This window comes from Larus michahellis, chromosome 2 (assembly GCF_964199755.1).
Source record: "Larus michahellis chromosome 2, bLarMic1.1, whole genome shotgun sequence".
Taxonomy (NCBI): domain Eukaryota; kingdom Metazoa; phylum Chordata; class Aves; order Charadriiformes; family Laridae; genus Larus; species Larus michahellis.
In genome coordinates, this window is record NC_133897.1 from 125579458 (window position 1) to 125602988 (window position 23531).

The window sequence follows — 23531 nt, forward strand, 5'->3', positions numbered from 1 at the left end:
CCATGGGTGCTGCAAAGAGCTCGGCTCTTCAGTCTTTGGAGATGATACTGCGTTTTTCCCTGCAGGAATTCAATTTGCACACATTTTCCCGGCTGGTTTTTATGGGCTTTTTAAAACCTTCGTTCCTTCCCTAAAATCTTTTTGAGCAGACATCAGGATTAAAGAAACTGACTCCGTCTCCCAGTTCTAGGCCATTCCCTCCCAAGGGAACTAAGATCAGCCTGCTTCTAATTCTAAATGAATTTCATCCCAATAAATTTGAAATCAGCATAGAACCTGGCTCCTAATCCGGATTTTGCTTATTGTGTCAGAAGTGAGCAGGGTGTGTGTGTGAGATGCTACATATGACTGTAATTAAAGAAGATTGCAGGCCAGGCACGTTAAGCCCCAGCTCCAGCTTCAGCAGCAGTGACAGGGGACTGTTTGGACAGACGATATCTTCAGTTAAATAAAGAATAAATATTAAATAAATAAGATAAATAAATTAAATAAAGTTCAGCCCTTTGTTTTTTCTTCTTGTTTTATTTTCCATCAGAACCTTAAAAAAGTTGTGCACAGACAGTAAAAGAGGAGTTTGGTAAGGGTCAGAATTAGGCTTAGGGTAACATCAATAATGTTTTACTCTTCAATACCTGGGATGGGTGCAAGTACCCACCTGGAATTTTTTGGTGCACTGTACATGAAAATAGGTGTTAACAAGATATATATATATATAATAATTCTGTGAAAATGTAATATGAAAATTCAGTAGCTAGTCATTTGGACTGGCTAGAGAAGGGAACTTTGAAAAGGCCCTGCTTGGCAAAAATAGCTGTGCATTTATCTTCTAAAAATGAGGCCCCTTCAAGGGATGTGAGGCTGGGCACCAAAATCTGGTGCTGGGCACCAAAAGCTGGTTTGGAAAAATCTTGTGCCGTAACAGTTTTAGGAGCAGATAGCAGCAACCTAAATAGTAATTGTTATCACATAACTGAAAAGTCCTGAGATTTACTTGGACAATGTCCCTGGGAACATTCATTAAGAATGAAATGCAGTTGAAGCAATTTGTACCATGAAGTCAGACAGGAAATCAGACTAATCCTTGATGAAATTATGTGTAAGCTTGGCTGTCTAAGACTTGCTAGAGCAAAAGAGACAGAAGAAAACCAAGCCAGAATAAGATATTGAAAGGTACTGAAACTAGGTCACTGTCCTACATAACACAAAAGATAAATGGAGCTCTATCATCCCACAGTATCCTGAGCGAGATGAGCAAAGGACTTTGTCTGGTGCAAATCTCCTAGCAGCATCCAAGTTATATGGCTGCATAAATCATAAAGAAACTTTAAGCATAGCAGAAACGCCAAGACAGGTAGAATGTATAGCACTGAAGGAGCATGGGAGGAAGTGAAGGGGATGGATTCTGTCATAACTCTGCGTCATTGCATGATAACAAATTCCCATCAAGAAATCCTTTGACTTATTTAAAAAAAAAAAGTACAATATGAGTAAGATGAAGAGGCGCTGATTGGAAAAACCATGACATAATGAGATACACTAAGCCAGCAGGATAGAAGAGGTGCTTAGTTATTAAATAGAAATAAGACTGCAGTAGAATCTGTTTTCTACACCGTAGACTCAAAAATGTTCATCATCATTAGTTAAAAGACAGACTTCCTGAGCTGATAGGACAGTAAATGTTGATTGTTCTTGCACACCTTCCTTGTCTTTGATATTTAAAGCTTCAGTTCCATTAAAGTTAATTCAATCAGTGGAATTTATATATATTTTAATGAATTAAGCACTTTTCCCCCATCTGTAAGCACTGATATAGAAAAAATACTAAAAATGGAAAGTTCAGAAGATGGAAATGGCTTGAAAGGTGATTTCAAGAACAATGTTTTTTGTTGGTTTGAGTTTCCCTCCTCCCCCATGGTTTATGTTAGTTTAGTAATGACTATGGCTTAACTATTTACGTTAATCTTTTTTTAATGGAGAAAGACCATCATTTCAACACTGAAAAAAACATTATCAGAGCAAGTTGTTTAAATATGAGTGCAGTCTTTAGGTAATAATAATTTAATCAATTAATTGTGGATATTATATTTCCTATCCAAAAGCACTATAAAAAGTGTTTCATTGCTCACAGTCCCTGTCTCAGATTGCTGGAAACTTTGGAGAATACAGCATTGTTTTCTTAGGTGTACATAGAGCCTAACATCCTCATACCACTGCCCTCCCCCAATCTTATAAGCAGCAGATAATCAGAATTAGTATAGATCTTTAAAAAATGAGGTGTGGGGAGCTTCCTATCTGACAATCCCATTAGTGACTATCCCATTAGCGTCTGCTGACCTGAAGGTCTATAGCTAGACAGTAATTTTAAAGAACCCTGAAAAAAATATTTTATATTCATTAAGAAATATTAAAAAATATTACTTAAGTAACTACTAATTACTAAAGAACTAGTTCATGCGATCATTGGATGAGTGTCCTAGAACAAAGAAAACTCTGAACCCCAGTGCAGCAGAGCTTCCCAGGACACGTCTGTCTCCATCCCATCCTTTGCTGAATCTACAGCTCCAAACTCAGCAAGATTGGTGAGTATCCAGGATTCATGTAATGATCCAAATTTTGAACCTCTGCTCTATTTAAATGCAGGACACGTCAGTTTTTCTAGCATCAGAGTCCATTTTTGTTTATCTAACTATGTCCATTCAAATAAATAATTACCAGCTACTTTATGGGCTTTAAATTTACCGTATTTTCTAAATGAAAATTATTCTTTGTCTATCCAAGGGAAGTTGGAATCTGAGACAAGAAATGCTCCTGAAGCCATTAGCATGCATCCTAAATAAAACTGGCCTGTTTTCACTACAGCGAGCAGTGAAAAAAAGAATGTCCATTAGATACTGGAAATATTGTCTTTCTAAAACTAGCAGATTTTTATTTGTGCAACGTCTAAGCACTGCAAATCTCAGCAGAAAATTGCACTGGAACAGTGGGCGGTTCCGAATTGCTGGAAATTTTACAATGGCTTTTATGTTTAAACATCATTTAGCAGCTGTTAAAGGTCAGCACAAATCCTGTACTTTATCAGTATAAATGAAGTCTACAACTGCCAAGAAAAGAATGCATTAAATAATGCAGTGATTATTATCTTGATTTTTTTTTTTCCCTTCAGAAGTGAAAAGGACCTCTTTAAGAGGTTCAATTTTTCTCCTCCTTATTTCAAATTGACAAAGTAAAACACTAATTAAATTATTTATACCAGAAATTTACTTACAGGGATGACACATTTTGTACACAAAGCAAGTAAAACATCTGACACATTGTATAGTGCCAGGTGCAGTTAAGAAAGTGTAATACAAGTCGGCATCAACTTGCTGCAGTTTCATTATCAATTTTATTTCCTACCATACACCAAATGTACAGCACAGAACACAATTTTGTTGTTTTGATGTAAGAAATATTAATTGTATGAAGAAACAGTATACAAACTACTCCAAATTAAAAAATGCATACATCATTGCTCTTTACAAAAGGTCTAATTTACAGTATAGCTCATCAATGCATTTAAACACAAAAAAAGAAAAACAAAAAGAAAAAAAATCAGTGCACATTACAAAACACATCAAGTACAAGGGAGGCAAATAAATACAAACATACTTCACAGAACATCCTGAGCAAACAACCAAACACAGATAAATTAACCTGAAGCCATAGTAAATCATAATAATAAATACATAGGTCAGTAAGAGATCTTTTTTACTTAAATAAAATATATAACAAATTTGTTAAAATATTTAGTAAATTAAATTTTAGTCTTTGTAATGAGTGAACTCATTTTGTATGCATTTAACAAGTATAACAAATGTTTGCTTTCTGGTTTTTTTAGCAAGAACAATAACTTTAATAGCAAATTTTTGTTTGGTGTCCTCCTATTTATATTAGACAGCACATATGGTAGCTTTTGAAAAATCGATTTAAAAATAAACACAGCTCCTAAGAACATACATTTTCCCCTGTCTAAACTAAGATCGGAGAGTTGAATCAACCCTCAAACAAAAAGCAAAAGCCCCACCTAATGCAAAACAGTGACCACAGTGCATGAGAGTCGAATCACTTTTGAATAGTACTTTTGTGCAGGAACAGTAATAATATAATTGTATATGTCAAGCCTGTGAATGCCATCATATTCAATCTAAATATAAATGAGGCTAATAAAAATAAACACTTTCATTATAGCACGGAAAAATTAAACACACGCTAGATCCATGTATACATTTACACTGAGGCACATATGCACATGAGGTGTGTGTGCATACAAAAAAGGCAGTTTAGCTGGTTGTTTATACCTTTTTCTTAAAAAAAATAAATATAAAAAAAACTTTTGAAACAATGCTTAATTACTTACAATCCCTGAAATAGACATTGCCTCTGTTATAGCAACCGCTACTTTCTGACGGATTCAGAAGTTCCACACCCAGGCTAACGAGATACCCAGGCGCACGCCAGCACCTCTGCTCAAGTGCTCATCTGTCCGCACCTCCGTCTGTCTATACGCTCTGTAGCACTTGGTACACTACCGAAAGACTGGTAACATATTCAGCATCAGCCTAGTCTTAGTGGATAAGGATGGGAGAAACCAGTCACGGTGTTGCTGCCGTTCGTTCAAAGAGAAAAGCAACCACCGTTGCGCTGGAGTGGTATTATTCCTCTCCAGACCGCTGCCTTCTCAGCTGCCATTAAGTTCAAACCAGTATTAAATGCCATTTCAGGGGAGATGTGTTTGATTCGTTATGTACAAAGCCTTCAGCTTGGGATGTGTTTGTGTTTTTCAAATCCAAATCCATAGCAATACTGGCCACTTGGCGAAAACCTCAACGTCTGGTACTAAAAAAGTACCAGTCCTATCAAATTATCCTTCTTGTTTAGAGATAATTGTCATTTTCCTCCATAAGCTAACTCTGAAAAAAAACTGCAGTGGTAAAATAAATCTGAAGTTCTCTTGAAACAGTTTAAATAATCATCCGCATAGGCTAAATCACACAGCCAAGTCAAGTGCTTTGCTGATTGCTATATTTCATTATTGCTAACGTATTCTTTAACACACTGTTTTCCAGCATACTGTGCTTTTAAGAGCCCAAGTTCCCCACTAGTGGGCACCATTTATCTTCTCATTCCATGCATCTTCACATCTCATGTTACCGCAAACCCATTTCTGATACAAAGCCATTATAAAAAAGCAGGATGTGAGGAAAATAAAACTAGAACCACGGTTCAGTCATTTGTTACTTTCATAGTTTTTTTTTTTTTTCTTCCTGTACAAACCCAGCAAGTTATTTAATTTACAGTATAACTTTTCAGTCTATTTAAAATCCCATTGGAAAATAAATTAATAAACACATTTGTAAAAATATGGCAGGCCGCAAAAATGCTGTTAAAAGATAAAAAAAACCAACTCTTTGATTAGAAATAAATAAAAAATATAAAAAATAGTTGCACACACTTTTTACATTCACTTTACAAAAACTGAGTGCAAAAGAAGAAAAAAAAAGGAATTGTACTGAAATAAATACAATATACTAACAGAGTGCATTGCTGTTAATACAAATAGTCTGTTGTGGTTTTATTCTTTTTTTTTTATGTCAGCTGGGAAAAAATTAGTGCAATGTTGCAATTGTAAATGCAGCATGGCAACCTACACCCCTTAGCAGTACATGAACTCCTAACAGATCCATCTGGAGTTTACTGCTGTTAAGTAATTTCTGTTGCCCAGCAGCTTTCACATCCTACACATGGATGCCCTTCACTGCCTGTTTGATACTTTCCAGCAGAGCTTTGCATTCGGGGGAATAGTCCCGTTCCAGATTGCTGTACATGTCTGTGAGTGTATTTACATATGCTTCGAAATTCTGCTCACTGATTGGCCCCTAAATGAAGACAAAACAGATTATAATTGTAGGAGATAAAATTAAGGCCAAAAAAACCCCAAACACCCAACCCCAAAGCATGGAAAAGCAGCGATATGGCAACAGGGGAGTAGTCGTAAACAGGGCAGCCATCCAAATTAGTGGAGGGGTTGTAGAAATGAAGGGAGTTGCATGTGCTGAGGGGAACCACAAACTCTCCAAGCAAGAAAAGGGGTTGGAGATATCATTATGCTTTTTTATTGTGGCCTGTTTGGCACATGGATTGTGGCTAACATCCCCATAACTGTCCTCATCTAATCTCCCAGCGGCACTCTTGAGATTGGGAAAGGGAACTGTAACTCTGGAGACGCAAGTACCTTTGTGGGTCTGGCCTGCCTTTGCAACTAGGACATCAAGGATGTGGAGAGTTTTTGAGAAGGCAGAGCTTTGTTGGCTCCAGAAAATTCACCTGTATGGAACAGGTTAAAGTTTTGATGTAGGAGCAGAGTAAATCAGGATTCTTGGTGTGAAGTTTTCACTCTTTGTGCAGGGTGGACATTGAGATAGGGAGGGATGAGGGAAAAACCTGTCCTGTACAGTGCGGTACAGGGCAGAGATACCAGGGCTGGCTCAGTCCTGGAAGCGCCTGCTACCACATAGATTTCATGATCCAGCATCTCTGCAAAGTAAATTAGGCTAAAAGAGCTCCTCTGCTAATGCAGCTCCAGTGCTCCTGCTGGTCCCTGAGCTTGCTTATCTGCTTCAAGTGCTGGCAAAACAGTCTCAAAGAAGGTGTGAAGCTGCTGGCTGTGGTCTTACCATCTGTGGAAGCTGAATGTCAGCGAGGCTGGAGATGAGGGCTTGGCTTAAGCCAGCTAACTCCTTCAGCAGGCTCTCGTTGTTCTGCTCTATGAGTTTGTTCTCTTCTTCTATTGTTTTCAAATTGCTCTCCATAGATGTGATCTAAAAGACACAGGCAGGCACAAACACACAAACAGACAGACCCTTGGCAGCATGGTAACTGCAGTTTTAACCCAAAATGGCAGTCGCGTGATTATGAGAGGGGCCATGACAGATCTGAAGCTCAGGTATGGGTTTTTTTCAGGATAGACATAACTTCACAGAATATTCAGAGCAAGGAAGAGGTTGTATTCCCTCTGAACCGATGGACTTTGCTGCTGGTTCACAGAGAAACCAGTGAGGCACTGGAGGGTGCCCGGCGGTGGGAGGAGGGAATGGAGCTCGGGGGGGAAGGTCAGTGTGGAGCTGGGATGGAGAGTGTGGCCGCAGGGCTGGCGGAGGGAAGGAGAAAGGAGGCTGATGTTTACATTGCTGTCCTGCTCTTACAGCATCCCTGCTGATTGACCACAATAGCAAGGGCACGGGAATTAGCTGTTGTGCTACTTTCCTGCCCTGCTCCTGGGTGGAGGGTAGAGCAGGGGGTTGGCTGGGATTAGCCACAGGGCTGGCGCTGGAAACAATAAGAGAAAAATGGAGTGGAAAGGAAACTAAGAGGTTGAGCGCACAATGATTGTTGCAAAGATGATCTCCGACTAACAGAATAGAAACGAGGCTTTTGGAAAGAGCAGGAAAAAGCACCTGTGGTAGAAAAATCTTTCTAAAGTGTGAAAGTGCTAGGAATATATGCAGCTCTGAAGGCTTATATGTCAAATGAAGTGCTGAAAACCTGAAGGTAGCAATGGCAGGGCCTTGTTCTCCACTGCCCTGCTCCTCACCTCGCAGCAGGCAGAACCAAGGGCTGCCACCCCTGCGCCTGGTCACGGCTCCACAAGGCACAGACTGATGGAGTCACGTCCACGGCTGTTATGCCCGCTCACTCCTCATTAGGATGTGCCTCTCTGCACTACTTAAACGTCTCTTGCTGTGGCCACTTTACTTCCCTTCCTCACACACTGCCACACATGAAAACAGTCCCAGTGGGATGAACTCCTTTTCACCTGCCTGCGATCCACTACAGCCTCTCCTCTGGAGGGTGCTGGCAGCAGCCTAACACCTGGCCAGGCTAGATTAAAGGGAGATAGAGCAAACCATGTGGGGAACGTGTTGCTTCAGTTGTGGTTCAGTTCGGGCTTTGCTGGTCAGGCTGCCTTCACCAGGGAGCAAGTCTGAGGAGAAGAGATCTGACTGCATAAATTGGGCGATCTCTGTGCAAAGACCACAGCGATCATCAGAGAGAACTGAAATCAGTGTCCTGAGACACTGAACACCACCCTCACCCTTCCCTCACTGCAGTGCGATTTGGGATGGATATCCCCACAGCCTTTGCCATAAGAAGCCAGATCATTTAGATCCAGCGTAGGTGGCATAAACTTCACCCTTATTTAGACCATACACGGGGCCGTTATTAGAAAACCAGCACGAATCGATGCTATGCATTCCAATGTGGTACAAATACAGAGGGGTATGGTTACACTCAGCATGTTTCAGATCAGTTTAAACTTATATTCAGTTCCCAGATCTCATTTAGGACCTTTTTTCATAAACTTTTTTATTCTTAAAATATTGAGCAAGCTTCTGCTCTTGCTTTTACCCAGTCTGCCCAGGTGAACTCCCAGGTGCAGGAGTGTCTGTAGGGATGAATGTATTCAGCTCACTCCATAGAAACACTATCAGCATCTTAAAGCCGATTTAATCTCTCCAGTACACAAAAGAATGAAATAAAATGACTCTTTTCCACAGCTCCCGGCAAACTCCCCTGCTACACACATTAGCAAAAGGCATCCATTCTTTGCCAGGTGTTGCCTGGAGGCAAAATTCAAACTATTTGAATAACTGGCAGTGGGTGAACTGAACCAGGGAGATTTTCTTAGGTACACATAAGAACAAAGTCCACTCACATTAAGAGTTAGAGTGTGCTGGCAAGAGGTGATATCCTCCCTAAAAACCGCAGTCATGGGATTCTGCACGGTTTGTTCAACAGTTTGGTCAACAAAGGAAAATGCATGTTTTGTTGGTAAATATGGTTTTTCTGCTTGCCAAGATTAGCTCCAAACTGCTCTGAGTTTGTCATTCACGAGATCTTTAAGACAATACACAGGAATCTGCTGCTTATTTACAGAAAACAGACGAACAAAAACTTGACAAAAAAGCATGTAGGATTTTGGAACTTTTAGGTGCCACAGAGTGATGGGAAAACAAGTGCACAAGAGACTAACTGTGTTTAAACATAACATTTACATAGCATTTAATTTACTTATTTTGCTTAAGCATAGCATAAGAAAAAGTAAAACTTTCACATTGATGTTATACCTGGGTTTGAAGTTTCATCATGTCAGCTTCAATTTTAAGATTGGATTCATTTAGTTCTTTTATTTCCTCATCCAAGTGTCTGATTTCTTCATCGCTCTCAATACCTGCAAATAGTTGAAAATACCAATATCAGATTTAAAGAGTCCACATGTAAATGGAGGCATAAGTAACAAGCTGCTGTTACTGAACAAGAGGAAGACAACAAGCTTTTGATCAAATGATTGATCCTTAAATTGCCTCTTACTTTGCCTTTACTGTCAAAAGGTACATAAAAAATTGTTTCCTAGCTGTAAAACATCTACATGAGCTGAAACATTGAGAGGGCTTTCTGAGTCTTTGTGTTTCACAATTCTTTCTTTCCAGTACAACATGCAACTACAAGCTGGAGGGTACAGAAAAGAAAAATTGCCCAGAAAGAGTAAAGTTTATCATAAAACATGAGAGAGTATTTACAATGGATTTTTTCATTTTAAAAGAAGCATAACAGCAACCCTTCTTTTGCAGGGAACACCCCAGGGTAACATCTCCACTAGTATAATTGCTGACTTTAGTAAGCCCATCTGTACCTGCTTCTTTATCTTGCAAGAAGTTCTGTGGGGGCAAATATCTGTGCAGAATAACTTCAAGCAGCACAGCCTGAGTTACATGTCATAAATAGTGAAATTTAAATAACAGCAAAGGGGAAATTGTCAGGAAGCTAACAAGCATTACAGAAAAAAAGGAAGGAAGACTTCTACCACAAATTAGATAGCAAAGAAAAAAAACTTCAGCTCTTTAATGAAGGCTTTGTCCCGAAAAATACTGAGCAGCTACAGCTGCTGGCAGTGCTTGTCCCTCTTTCTGCTTAGTATCACTCTGAGATCAACTCTGCCGAGAGATTTGTGCCACTGTTGTTACAGCTTTAACACCTAAAGCCCTGAACTGAATCTACTGGGGAGCCAGCTTGGGAAATCTGTAAGCAGCGGTCCCTGCCCCAGCAATAACGGGGATGCATGGAAACAAGCTCGTTTGCCCGATGTAACATGACTGTTTTGCTCAGCAGTTGGAGGCATAAAGACTAAGTTCCCTGAATTCTGGCTCAACGCCCAACTTTCTAAAGCATGCTGTGTAAGAAAGGAGACTCCTACATATTCCCCCTATAACTATTTCTTAATTGTTCCTTTACACTTGGGTTAGCAACATTGTCCAAGTGCTGCACAGACACTAAACGGTGTAGTATTCAAGTTAGGGAGAGGAGTCAATTTCTGCGCACAATATTTATCCCTTCTTACCTTAGTCATCAGATAGCTAAGTCCTCCTGATCTGTAACTAATAATTTATTAGTAATAACAATATTGAAAGCATCTTCAAATCAAAAAATAATGCTCCGAGACAAGACGAGAGCATACTTTCAATGTTGAGTTATCATGATGTAAACGAGAATAATTTTATAATCTCTCATGCAAAGATTTTTGTTATTCAAGATTTGTTATTGCTAGAGACAACTGAAAGGAGTGAGAATTAATGCCAGAATGGCACAAAGGGGCATAAGTATAAATGGGAGTCAGGGCCCTTCTATCTAAATAAATGTCATCATCTTTCACAAATCTCCTTACCACCACTTGCTTTAAGCTTGATAGTCATTAATTCTTCCGAAATTTTGCCCTTTTTTATGGCTTGTGCATTCAGAGGACAACCAGACAGGCTGAAACGGATAGGGAAAAAAAACATTAGCACCCACTTGAAAATGGCAACAATCCTTTCAGGCAATATTATCATGCACTTGGACAGACCTCTGTACCTAAGGTCACATCAGTATCTCCATTATAGCATAGCTTCGGGGAATGACATAACTCATAAAAGGCCATTTAACTGTATATTCCAGTTTGAAAATTGGCACAAAAATCTCAACCTATAAGTAAACAACTCTTAAGCATATTTCAGAATCATCAAAATAGCAGTGGCAGCTGCAGTTAAGTTATGTGAAGATGCATTTACAGAATTCTTGAAGCTTCAAAACGTATAAATAAAAACTCTCTATTGTTTTTATTGAGGGCTTGTGCTCCAGAGGAGAGGGGAAGTATCATGACAAGTTTACTATCCTAAAAAAAAAATCAGTTAATGGGATGATTTCCACGGTGCACAATTATTGTATCATTTTGTTGATACATAATAATGATCAATACAATAATAACTCTGGATATACCCGATAGACTGTAATAGGTATTTTGAATGGTTCTATTATATAGTCAGTTTGCTTTTTAACCACTGTTCACATTAAATTACATTTTGCTATTTCAAAGCTTACAATTTCATCAGCTGGTAATTATCCGAGGCAATTTTTATAGCCCACTAAAGGGCTAAGATGAATTGCACTGTCTTAATACTATCTTTATAAATGACAAAGAAGAAATACCCGTATGCTGCAGAACTGGCAGAAGGATTTGTATTCAGATGTAGCCAAGTAATGAATGAAGGAAAATTTTGTTCCACAGGAAAATGGTTGATTTTCGTGTACATGTAAGAATTAAAACCAAAAATCCCAACAGACATGGTGTTTCCACTTGGGGGGGGGAAGCATTTACAGGTTAAAGTGTTAAAGTTAGCTTCACACTGGCTCAGCTAAAAGCTATACAGGGAAAGATGCTAGTTCTCCAGTTCTAAAATGCTGCTTAGTATCTCTGCCCAGGGCAGATAACTAACTGGAGAATGTCTCAATGCCATGGGTTACCTGTTAGATTGCACATGTCCTAGGGAAGGATATCATATCATAAAGCTATATTTACTCCCTCATTTTAACTAGCACACATTGGATGTGTGATCCAGCCTTATGTAGGGCAGAAATCATCTGCAGTATGAGTTGCAACCAGCTAACATATTATTTATGTTAATTATTTTGCTTAATTAGCCCCAATTTACAGTGGTGTCCTAACGTAAAGACTTTAACATGCGATACAGATCATAAAGTGAGGATAACACTGTACTCTGACTGGATTTCTTTGTGTCACCTTGAACATTCTTGTATTGGAGAAGTTGGTTCAGTGTTAGAAAGCAAAGAAGGTACAGAATATAGACTTAATTCTATTACAGACAGAAGACCAAACTTTGCCAGGTATTAATTCAGAGTCTATAGCCAGATTCAATGCATAATATTGATTGAACATGGTCAAATTATGCTGGTGTTTTCACAGTGAAACATAAAATTGTAGTGTTAATTGTTACTGGTTATATGTGTAATGCCTGCTTTGTAAAGTTAGCTTTCTTTGTAAGGTTGTTATAACTTCAAACTTGTGTAATCCACATGAGTTCTACATGTTTACTTTTTTGTGTGGTTGTAGCTATTTAAATACAAAGTTTATGAAAACAGCTTTTTCACTGGTAGAAAGATGAAACAAATGCAGCCATTGCTCTTGCTAAACCTTTTCTGGTGACATTTCAATGATATTTGCATTTTCCATAAAAGATATACAGATACGACTTCATATTTGCCTAGGAAAGAACTCTATTAAATTTTAAACCGTATAGAAACTGTGCTAATCTGAAGGAAAGACCTTGGAAAGTCACATTGCGACAGGAACGTAGAAAAAGAGTAAGAAGTTGATCCCAACTCTGACAGTTATTCTGATCCATATTACTTCAGCTGCAATGTAAACTATGCTGTTACTTAAAAGACTTCAGCACTATGTATTCAGACTGTAACCTCACATGTTGCCAATTCAACAGTGGAATGAGGAAAAATGAAAAGAGAAAACAGAAAGTTATACCTTCTGTGGGTGACAAAAACATTATTAACATGACCCAGCCCGTTGCAGCCTGGCAAAGGACAGTGTGGCAGCTCTTGTTTGTTCAGTTTCCAGGATAGTGAAGACCCATTGACGGGACTCTCCTTCTGTCTCTTGGCAGCCAAAGGACAACCAGAAGCAGTGCGATGAGAAGTGTATTTACCTGATATGTGACCTTGGCCATCACAGCCTATCACTGGACATCTACAGAAACACAGCAAAAGAACCCCCGTTTTCACTGGAGAGAGCAGGCAAAGAGAGTCTCAAAAAAGTCTGAGAAAATAATTCCAGCTGCCTGTGCTGCTTTGCATTAATGGATTAAGACTCGATCCCCGGAGGCACGCTGTACCTGAACATTCAATTCATGTCAAGCTGAGTTATGGGGGTTCAGCTGATCTTAAGATTAGGCAATTGAAAATACAGTCATACAGCCTAAGAAACTAAAACATTCGTTTAGGATGTATTTCGCCAGAAAAGACAATTGAAATTCTATCACAGGCAGTAAATCTCACTTCTACAGTTGTACGGAAAGTCAACATGCTCTCCTCACCATCTAGGTTTCTGGCATGAAGCAGAGGATGGGTTCCTGGGCCTGGAAAACTACCATCATCTCATGCAAATACTTGCAAAGAGAGAATTGAGATGTTTTTTTAGCACTGCTCTGTCAGTGTTATGCAGCCTCATATATCATTAGCAAGTATTAAGGACAGCATTGTTTGCAACTGAATCTTCGTATCTGTATTCTGGCAGTTATCATTTACTGATTTTAATAGAATGTGCGTTCAAGTCAGGAATGCAGTGAATCTACTGAGTTTCTAGTTTTCACTTTAAGTGAAATTTTAATTTATTTATAGAGGAAAGACATGAGATATATTTAAGTTCTCTGGGACATATTTTTAAGGTGTCTCTCTGATTTAATTAGCTGACACGCTAAGATTTCACTACAGGCAGAAATAATTTGTTTTCGTTCATTTTGCCAAATTTTCTAACTAAGTGACACTTTCACAGCACTGTTTAAAATAATTGGACCAATGCAAGCAGCTATAGCAATCCTTCCTTACTGTTCAAGCTCCAAGGTGATGGACTCCACCAGCTTCGCTAGAAGCAGCAAGACTTGGTTCATCTCCAGCTCTAGGCCATATCCTCACGCGGCTCAGATTAACTGGGGCATCTCCTATGATGCCTCAAATCCTGAGCTCTTAATTGTTTTTTTTCCCTCCCTTCACTGGTGGTAGACCTGTGCTTTTGTACTCACTTAAGTTCAGGGTCTTCCTTTTCTTCCTTAGTAGGAGTCACTTTGATACCTCCTTTCCTGGCACGAGGACAACCAGACAAGCTGAAAGAAGCACACAGAGTAAAAGCCACCTCTTTCTGCTGCTACTTGCCGAGAACGCCAAGCGCTGCAGCCCCGTGCGGCGGGATGGTTTTTACCTTCTGTGGGATGCGTAGTTCCCTGTCACGTGACCAGAGCCATCACAGCCAGGTGTCGGGCACCTATGGAATAATACAGGAACCTTACAAAACACAAAACACAGCTTCAAAGGTACACAGTAAATAATGTGTACATTCTACATTTTGTCTAGGGGGAAGAAAGAACGGCAGAGCTTTTGTTGAATATTTAAAACTAGTTCCTGCTGTTTCAGTGGTTTGTTTTTTTTTTTAAAGAGCAGACTCCTTTCATTATTTTTTTTCTTTTATAACAGAGTTTTAGTAGGGAATGTGAAATATGTTGCATATGATGTGTAGATTATATTAGTTTATAACACTGTTTGCACCAAACATTTTTCCTTGTACAGGATCAACATTAAAAAAAAAAAGCAGCTTGATATAGATCTATTTGTAAATTTACTGTTACGTGTTTGTTTGTTATTCTTCTGATGTTTTCAGGTACAGATATAAATAAGCACTTTGCCAGTATTTACAGAAGGGGAAATGGAAGCAGAGAAGCAGTTTTACTTTTGGGCATCAGTAGATGGTAGACAGAATTTGAATTTAATAATTTGTATATTCTAGCGCTGTAAGCATACAACAGGACCATATCTTTCATGCACTAGATTCAATTGGGTATTCAGCTTGGCAATTGGATTATGTCTCATAGTTAAGGGGTTTCTCTGTGTGTGTGCAACAAACAAGCCTTTTCAAGTATGAGTGTTTAATACTAAAACATCCATACAATGAAAGGAAACAAACCTGCCTGTTACTGTGCTTTGGCCAGTGGTCTGGGAGGGTGGGCTTCCTTCTGGCTGGTCCTACATGGAGAACGTGCTCTAAAAGCCTTCTGGAGTCAGTAGGTCTTTCCACTGACTTCTGTGGGGTTTGGAGCAGGACCTTACTGGTAGCATCTTCTATCTCAGAAATTCAGATATTATATTTTTTTTTTGATTTAAGGTTTGTATTGGTTTTTCTTTTGGTTTGATTTTTTTTTTTTTTTAAGAGAAGAGAAATGCACCTTGGCACACAAAGCAGCACAAAAAAATATTTACCTTCAGAAGTTGTGCCAGCCATTTCTATGTATTATACAGCACAAAGTTCTTACGCTAAGCGTCCCTAAGGGCCTTTTGAATGCTATGATTTTTACAGAGTATCAGAATTACAGGAAGAATTGTACCATATAATCTTGTACTGAACCATTAAGGAAACTTGCATCGTTCAATACTCTCTTAAGGGTCTCAGTTCTTACTGAATCTTTCCTGAGGTGATGGGTGATTTAATCTAGTCATTGGTAGGCTGCCGTGGAAAACACCTACAAATATAATTGTAATAGCACATCTGAGCATGCAGGTGTATCTCTTTACAGAATATTTAAAACTATTTTTTCTGCGAACAATTAATTTGTCAAAAATGTAATTTCTTTTGGACATGACCAAATTTATTCACTGATTCAAGTAGAATTCCGCAAATAATTTCAATTGAAGAAAGGGGAGACTTTTTTTTTTTAAAGATAATGTCAAAACATTTCATGATGACATTTTCTGAACAAAATATTTTGGCAGAACGACATGACTCACACTGACAGCGAAGGCAGAGGTGTGGGTTGCAAAGTGCCAGATATGCTCGACTGCGTAGGGCTAAATGTTGACCTGTCTGAGTGTGGGACAAGGACTGGGCACAATGTCATGTGGAGCAGGCAGCAAGGGCAGATGTCTGGAGAGTGTGAATGCTCACAAGTAAATCCAGAACACCTGCCAAATACTATGGGTATTAATTTTGGCTACTTGTTTTATCAGATGATCACAGATGGAAGAGCTATCCACATAGACTAGACGTGGATTTTAATTCAGTAAGAGCTCTTTGTGGGAGAAATTCAGATCTGAGACCTTGAGAGTTAGGGACTTAAAAAAGATACTGAACTAAATTTAAACCTCCCCATCTGTATTTACCACTTCTGGCAGCAGATAGATTTCACAACCAGATTAGGGTCCAAAGTATTCTTGAGGTCACTGAAGATTGGAGGCTGTGATGTTATCAGTACTGACAAAATTATAAGATGATATTTCAGGTGGGCTACTGACAAAATAGTAAGAAGCTTCACTAGCAAGACTCCTGAGCTTGACCAAAGGGTTGGGCTTTCCAAATACTGGTTATATCTTTGTGTGGATTGTGAAATTCCACGATACAAGATACACCAACAATGTACTGCCTTAGAGTCAGTGATACTGTGCACCTTCATCAGCTTTTAACTGGCTGATAAGTTTGGACTGGTGCCCCATTTTAGGGAGTCGTCCTCTGTTATGGATTCCTGCGCAGAGCCAAGAAAATCAGATTTACATTGAAGGGCCAGAGGCCTCAGGAGCTCAAGCTAAAAGATGTCAATTCTAAAGTGGGTGTAAGTTACGGATTCTTTTACAGATTTCTTTTCCAAGAACAAATCTCAGTGATTTCACACAGAAATTCTGTGCATCGAGTACGTGCTATTTTGTTCCTTTCTCCAAGAGGGTTGCCTTATCTTAGGTAGATGAACTACAACTGCATGTAAAATTGATACACTGAGCTGCAGATCTAGCAGCATTTCTGGGACTCCCTAGAAAGCTCACAGGGATGGTTGGATATGAACTGTAGTTAAAGCAAAGCCACAGAGGTCAGCTGAGAAAACCATTGACTGAAATATGTTATGCTACCTATGGAATATGGATCAGTATCAATGTGTTGTGTGAAACCTATCTAGAAGAATTGCTAGAATCTCTCCTAAGATTGACATTTAACCACTGCAACAACTTGTCTAAGGATAGGACTGATTATCTATTCCTTAAAGTTTCTGAAATGTAAGCAAATATCTTTCTAAAGTACACTTTTAAAATTCTTCAAGGCTTGATAAACAAGCTCTTTGGTGAAACGGGATGATCAGTCATAATTATCCCTTACAACTTTAAGATCTGATTCATCGACATTAGCATGTTTTAATTTGACCACCTCAGATTGCTCTGTGCAGCAAGAATCCTCAGATAAAAAATTTCTTGAATCTGACTCAGAGGTTCACTTTCTGAACAGATCTTCCTTATTTCCAAACTGTAGATCACATGGAAGCCTTGTATCTTTGCTGGCTTAGAGTTTTGTAATTAAAGCCAAAATCATATCTTGATTCTGGCAAATTAAATGTGAATAACATTTGGAAAAAATACGCAGCTTTTTCATATTCATGCCTAAGTACATGAGGGGACTTTCGTGGCCTGATTCTGTGAGCATTTATGCCCTCTGCTCACATAGCAATAGTAATATTAACTATTGATATCACTATACTATACCAATGCAAGCATGATTAGAGTTTTTGGCATAAGATTTCATTTACCCAACACTTGTCAAAAGCAAGGTTTTGTTTAAAATTTCACCTGAACTATGTTTTGCAGGAAGCTAAAATAAGGTAGTACATTTGTGGAAAATAATTTTATTTAGCTCTTTGCAAATTGTCTGTGAACAGATTTTGATTTTTGCTCTTTTTCTAGTTAATTGAAATTAAATGCTAAGTGCGTTATGCAACATATTTCTGTCTGTGAAATGTCCATGAACTTTGACTTTGTCTTTCACAACTCACTTATTATACATGCCGTACAGTGTGCAGTTTGTCATTTAAGTCATATGCTGTTGCTCCTCTTTCCTTATGGCATGACCAAAACTCTAGAAGCTTTAGTGGAAAAATAACCATATTGGTATGCAAATTTCCTTATTCACACATGAATATGGGAGGGGGGGGTGCTGCATGAGGAGCAACTATTCAAAATATTTGTGTGAGTGTCTATGTATGGCAGAAAGCCAACAAAAGCAGGGACAAATACATATGACTCAGCAAATGATTTCAAATTTGTCAGCATTTTCAGAAGTCAGTTTCTTGCTTCTTGTGCTGCTCTTTTTAAAACAAACTAACCCTAAATTTGACACCTTTGAGACTCAGTGATGGAAAAACTGAAGCATTGTGCCAGCGTGTCAGTTCACCTACTGGCTTTGGGAACTGCTTTGAACAGTTGCACATACAAATGGCCTTTCTTTGCCATTTTGCTGCGTCTGCAGAAGGTTCAACTCCATAGCCACCATCAGTTCAGCATTTTGTTTATAATTCAAGTTGTCAGATTAGGGGATAAGACCACTAACATTTGATCTGGGGAAGCTAAACATGGAGTCAAGCCTAAATGTAGTCACTTCTACTATTAATACCATTAGAACAGCATAATAGTGCCATGATCAGACTTTTTCTTCTATCTGGACTAGGGATGAACCTAAAGGACAGAAAGGACAGTCACGGGATGCTCCCCTTTTTACGTGCATTCATGAGTTTTTCCAAGCCATCTATTATGGGATCCAATTTACAAGTTGCAGAGGGAAAGCTATGAAAGAACTCTAATTATCCTTTCCTCTTCCCCACATCCTTATTGACAAAGCCAATTCAATAACTAGATGACTGGTTGCCAGTGCCTCTCTTGACTACAGATTTTTGAAATATTCATATGTCCCTATACATCTGTCTATATAGCAGAGCCTGCACAGTCCTTTTGTAAGTGACATTTCATGGTGAGAATTATGCCAGCACAAAATCATATGACTCGATGTCTGCTTCAGTGACATTAAACTCATAGTATACGGTAGTGAATGACAAAAAATGATTTGCACGAGTTCTGGTCTGGTTTTTAGATTTATTCTAACTAGCTTTATTTCTAACTAAATAATTCTAATTTATTCTAACTGGATCAGACAGAGTTACTTGCCAGATATGTCTTACATGTTAGGTATTTTCTATTTGTCTCTGATTCAGAAATACTATGAGAGCAGCATCTCTCTTAGTGTTTACAATTTTTTCCCCCGGGTCCTGGTTAATTCATGAAAACAAAGGGATACAAAAATTAAGAAAGACAAATGGAGAAAAGTAAATTCTGTTTCACTCAAAAGCTTTCAAACCAGTTCATTTCAAATTTTGGACAAAGGTTTGACATTACTCAGAAATTCAAGTGAACAGCAGCATTAACGTAGGGAACATGCTGATCGAAGATAAGAAACAATAACATTTGTGCTATTATAAATACTTACTTAAGCTCCTGAGAGTTAGCAGCCATAAGGGATTTTAATGTCTTGTCAGCTAATGGACACCCAGAAACACTGAAAAAAGAATGATGTGAAATGTTTTACTAAAACAGAACATGGGGTTTGGTGTTTTTTTTTTGTTTGTTTGTTTGTTTTTGTTTGTTTGTTTGTTTTTGTTGGTGTTTTGTTTGTTTGTTTGTTTTCCCTTAAAACAGCAGCCTCCAGACGATCTATGACTTAGAATGGGAAAAAGGAGACCCTCAAATATTTGCTCTTGGCAACAGAGGAGCAGCCAATGTCAGGCTGTAATTCTTAAATCACTGGAAAGATATATGGTTAGGGACAAAGGTTCCTAAGCCCCTGTAAAGCTTTGCATGGGGAGGCAGCGGTGCACAGAGTCCTTCCTTTATGTTGCCTACGTGAAGGGCAGTAGAGCATCTGGTCCATGTGGTTGGGAAAAGGCAGAAACTGCTTCCATCCTACTCCCAAACGGAAAAGTAGGAAATTATTGTTTCAACCCCTAATAGGCATAATAACCTGAGGAAAATGTTTAGCATCCTCAGATTATGTTAGCAGAACTATGAATTTCAAAGACGTTCGTAGAGATATTACAGAAACCTCATTAAAATATTGTGCATCAGCATCTGTACACAGAGTGTACATTTTTAAACTTAGAGAAGTGAAAACTTTACTAAATGACTTATCTACAGGACTCAGTTAAGACACACAGCTACAGTAATAAGCATATGCTGCTTAACTCTACCAGTCTATTGAGCCCAGACCTTCATATAGCAAAACCGGGAAAACCAGCCACATTTCTGTATGGATTATTTTCTGCAAATTATTTTTGAATACTTATCCATGATTAGTATAAATCTGTTCAAAGATGACAACAGCTAAAAGTAGCTCTATTTCCTGCTTTAGGCTTCCTGTTGTTTCTTACCTGCGGTGTGAGGCATAGTTTCCTGTTACATGACCGCTACCATCACATCCTGGAGTTGGACAGCTATGCAAAGACGACGCAAAGAGAAATTAAGAGTATGTATAATAGATCCCACAGCCCACCCTACCCTGCAGTGAATTACATAATGATCCTTAGGGCAATCACATTCATCGTTACCCATCTCAACACTATTGTGACACTACAGAAAACTACCAAAACTTACACAACACTTCTAGTTTTCAATTATTACTTGAAACATAGATGGAAAAAAAATTTCCTATTTCCACCCTTATTTTTTCAATCTGTATAATGCTTTGAGGACATTTTTCGTTACAACTTGGGTTCTTAAAAGGACAGTTTCATTACCGGTATCAAATTTTGACAGCAATTCATAAATGTTAGGGGAGAAGTTTCTGATCTGACCTCCTGTATAACACAGGTCAGAGAACAGTAATGTTCTAAATAATTTCCTTGACTTCTGACTAAAAGAAGGCACCTTCTTTAGAAGCATATCCAATCTTTATTTGCTGACATAAATGAAAAATTAGGTGTTATGTTTCCTTGCAAAACTGAAAGCACACGAAGCTCACACAGCTGAAGTTCAGAGTGAGCACAAAAGTTTCCCAAGATGTTTCTCAGATGAACTGAGAAATGATACAAAGGTGGTGTGCATTAAGCACAAAAAATATGTCCCTTTATGCCAAGAGGTGGAGGTATGTTTAACCTGGAGAAAATGTTATAGTTTCTGTTTTTCCTCAGCCCTTCTTACAAAGGGTTGTGTCTTCTTTCACTGAGCCCATGGATAAGAAGGGCAAGAAGTAACTGTAGAAAACCTTTTAGTTGGTGCTCCATAGTAATGAGTAAGGGGTACCTGAGATCCTCACCTGGCTATTTTCTCTGAGCTGGCAGAGTGCTAGGAACTTTTTCAAACCTGTAAAGCAGCCTTAGGAAGACACCAGCCTCACTTTCACAGCCCAGTTCAACTTGAGTGATGCAGTTATAAGCAAGACAATTAACACGGAAAAATAGAAAGCACGTGCTAGGAGATAGCATTTATAAATTAGTTCAGTGCAACTGAACTAACCACGTCAGAATTTTTTTTTCTGCAAGTGCTTATGTCATTTTAAAAACTTCCTCATGATGGAGCCACCTGTATTGAATTGTTCTGTAGAAGTTCTGAACTCAATGGGATGATAGAAATCCGTTCTGTTCCTTGTGTTACCTATAGAGTCTTCTGATAAATTAAAACTGTTTCTAATTTAATTTTCTGGATAACTATATTTTAGATACCTGTTTCTCCTCACTGTTTGAAAATAATACAGTAAAACCACTGTAAGCTGATCATTGTCCTTGTAAATACTCCAGGAATTATTTCTTAGGAGAATAGAAAAGTATTTTACAGATATCTGAAAACAGGTCAATATCACAAAGGAATAAATATTACAAAAGAAAAGCCATTAGTCTTCAGCAAATAAACTCTCAGTGATTTTTTTATGCATTTGTTTTAGAAGAGGCAAAACAAACCTGACCTGTAGCAATTTAGGTCATGAACTACAACTGCAGATATAACATGGAGAGTAGACAACGTGCAGACTGCATGGCATGAGGGGAAAGAATCACTCTTCACTGCAGCTTGCCCCAGGGAAATGTAATTTCTAGAGACAGAGGCGGATCTAACTGATTCAGTGCCACTGAGTCTGGGGAGCAGGCCACAGGGTGACGGGATGCGACTCATTTATTTATGGGTGAGCCTACAGTGATATGTTAGGGATAATTATCACTAAGAGATAAGGAGTGCACATGTCTAGAGAGACCTACTCTGGTTTGGGACAAAAAGAAAAGCGCTGTAAATGACTGTTAAGTCCTAGTTGACTGTTACAGTGAAAACACTGTATTGATATCAAAAAAGTGTTGATGTGAATCCAAAGGGGTTTTGTGAAGAGCCTAGATGAGATTTTTAAGAAGCGACTAGTGTTATGAGCTGGTTAGGACAAATTTACTGAATGATTCTAAACTGAAACAAGCTGTTACATGCAGAAAGATTTAAGAGAATTTCTCTGCAGTTTTAGATGGCAAAGTTTTGGAACTTAAGACAGAGTGAGTGAGTCTCTGTACTTGGGAAAAGAGAGTATTAACCTGTTCTCCCCAAATGTAAATTTGTGTATCTGCTGGATTTTCATCAGGACAGAATAAATTAACTCTGCTTTGAAGGAAGAAGATGAAGGTCTGCTTAGGTCTGAAACATAGATTTCCTACAGGTTGGAAAACCCTTGGGCAGTTCCTGTCTGGTGTTTTATCTTTTTATGAACCTTGTATGTTTCCTACCTAAGAAATCCCAAAACTTCTATGCAAGCTCTCAACAGTGGATCTATGGTAAAGTTTATTTAATTATGTAAGCCAAAAATGCACAGCCGAACTCTAGCACGCTACAAAACCATGTGTTTTGTAGAAGGAACTGTTGCCGCTTTTTTACCTATCCATCTGAGGAATAAGGAGCGATACTCAGCATAACATTAGTCATGAATGTGCCTAGACCTCCAGGCCTACCCTGGCTTGTCTCAGCTCCAGGCCTCATGTCTACCTCATTCCATTCCCAAAACAGGGAACTAACTACCTGCAGTGAACTCTCATGCAGGTCTCCCTTCTCAGCTCCTGCAAATCTACTCCAAGGCGGCACTCAGAAAAACGGTGTAGTCAGTCTTTACCAGGGCAGAGGAAAACGTGGCATTTTTAGTGACTCACGTTATGAGTTCCTTTTTGAGATCTCTTGAATGGAGCTTGGGTTTAGGACTTGGTATGGAGACATCTCCTGGATACTTCTTTTCCTCCATGTTTTCTGGAGAACTCACTGGATCTTTCTGAAATATTAGATGAGAATGTGACAAAAGGTTTCTCTCTTCAAGGCCTCCCACATATTCAACAAATAACTTGCTTTATCAAGAAGAGAACTGCTTGGAAAACATTAAAAAAAAGTCTTAAGAAACGATGGAGAGAAATGAAGGAAGTTTAGTACATCATAGTTTCACGTTCTCATAGATAGACTTTTAAAAAGGTTGTGAAAGTATTTCTGGAGGCAGATACTAGATTAAGCCGTACATAGTGAAAATTTGGTTTTAATTTACAAAATGGTGACAAAGGCCAAAGAAAAATACACAA

At 38.6% G+C, this 23531-nt stretch overlaps 1 protein-coding gene across 2 annotated transcripts in view; it reads right to left on the bottom strand.

Moving 5' to 3' along the window:
* Positions 1-3215: 3215 nt before the first annotated feature.
* Positions 3216-23531, bottom strand: part of ST18 (ST18 C2H2C-type zinc finger transcription factor) — a 168458-nt gene continuing 148142 nt past the window's right edge. The window contains exons 14-23 of one of the 2 annotated variants that reach the window (XM_074577021.1): positions 23118-23233; positions 20376-20438; positions 19439-19507; positions 14357-14419; positions 14181-14261; positions 12908-13129; positions 10760-10848; positions 9165-9268; positions 6714-6857; positions 3216-5915 (exon numbers count right to left, since the gene is read on the bottom strand). In XM_074577021.1, coding sequence (XP_074433122.1) covers positions 5775-5915; positions 6714-6857; positions 9165-9268; positions 10760-10848; positions 12908-13129; positions 14181-14261; positions 14357-14419; positions 19439-19507; positions 20376-20438; positions 23118-23233 — 1092 coding nt within the window. In that variant the 3' untranslated portion in view covers positions 3216-5774. The remainder of the gene's footprint in view (positions 5916-6713; positions 6858-9164; positions 9269-10759; positions 10849-12907; positions 13130-14180; positions 14262-14356; positions 14420-19438; positions 19508-20375; positions 20439-23117; positions 23234-23531) is intronic. The other variant, XM_074577023.1, reaches the window with a different exon arrangement.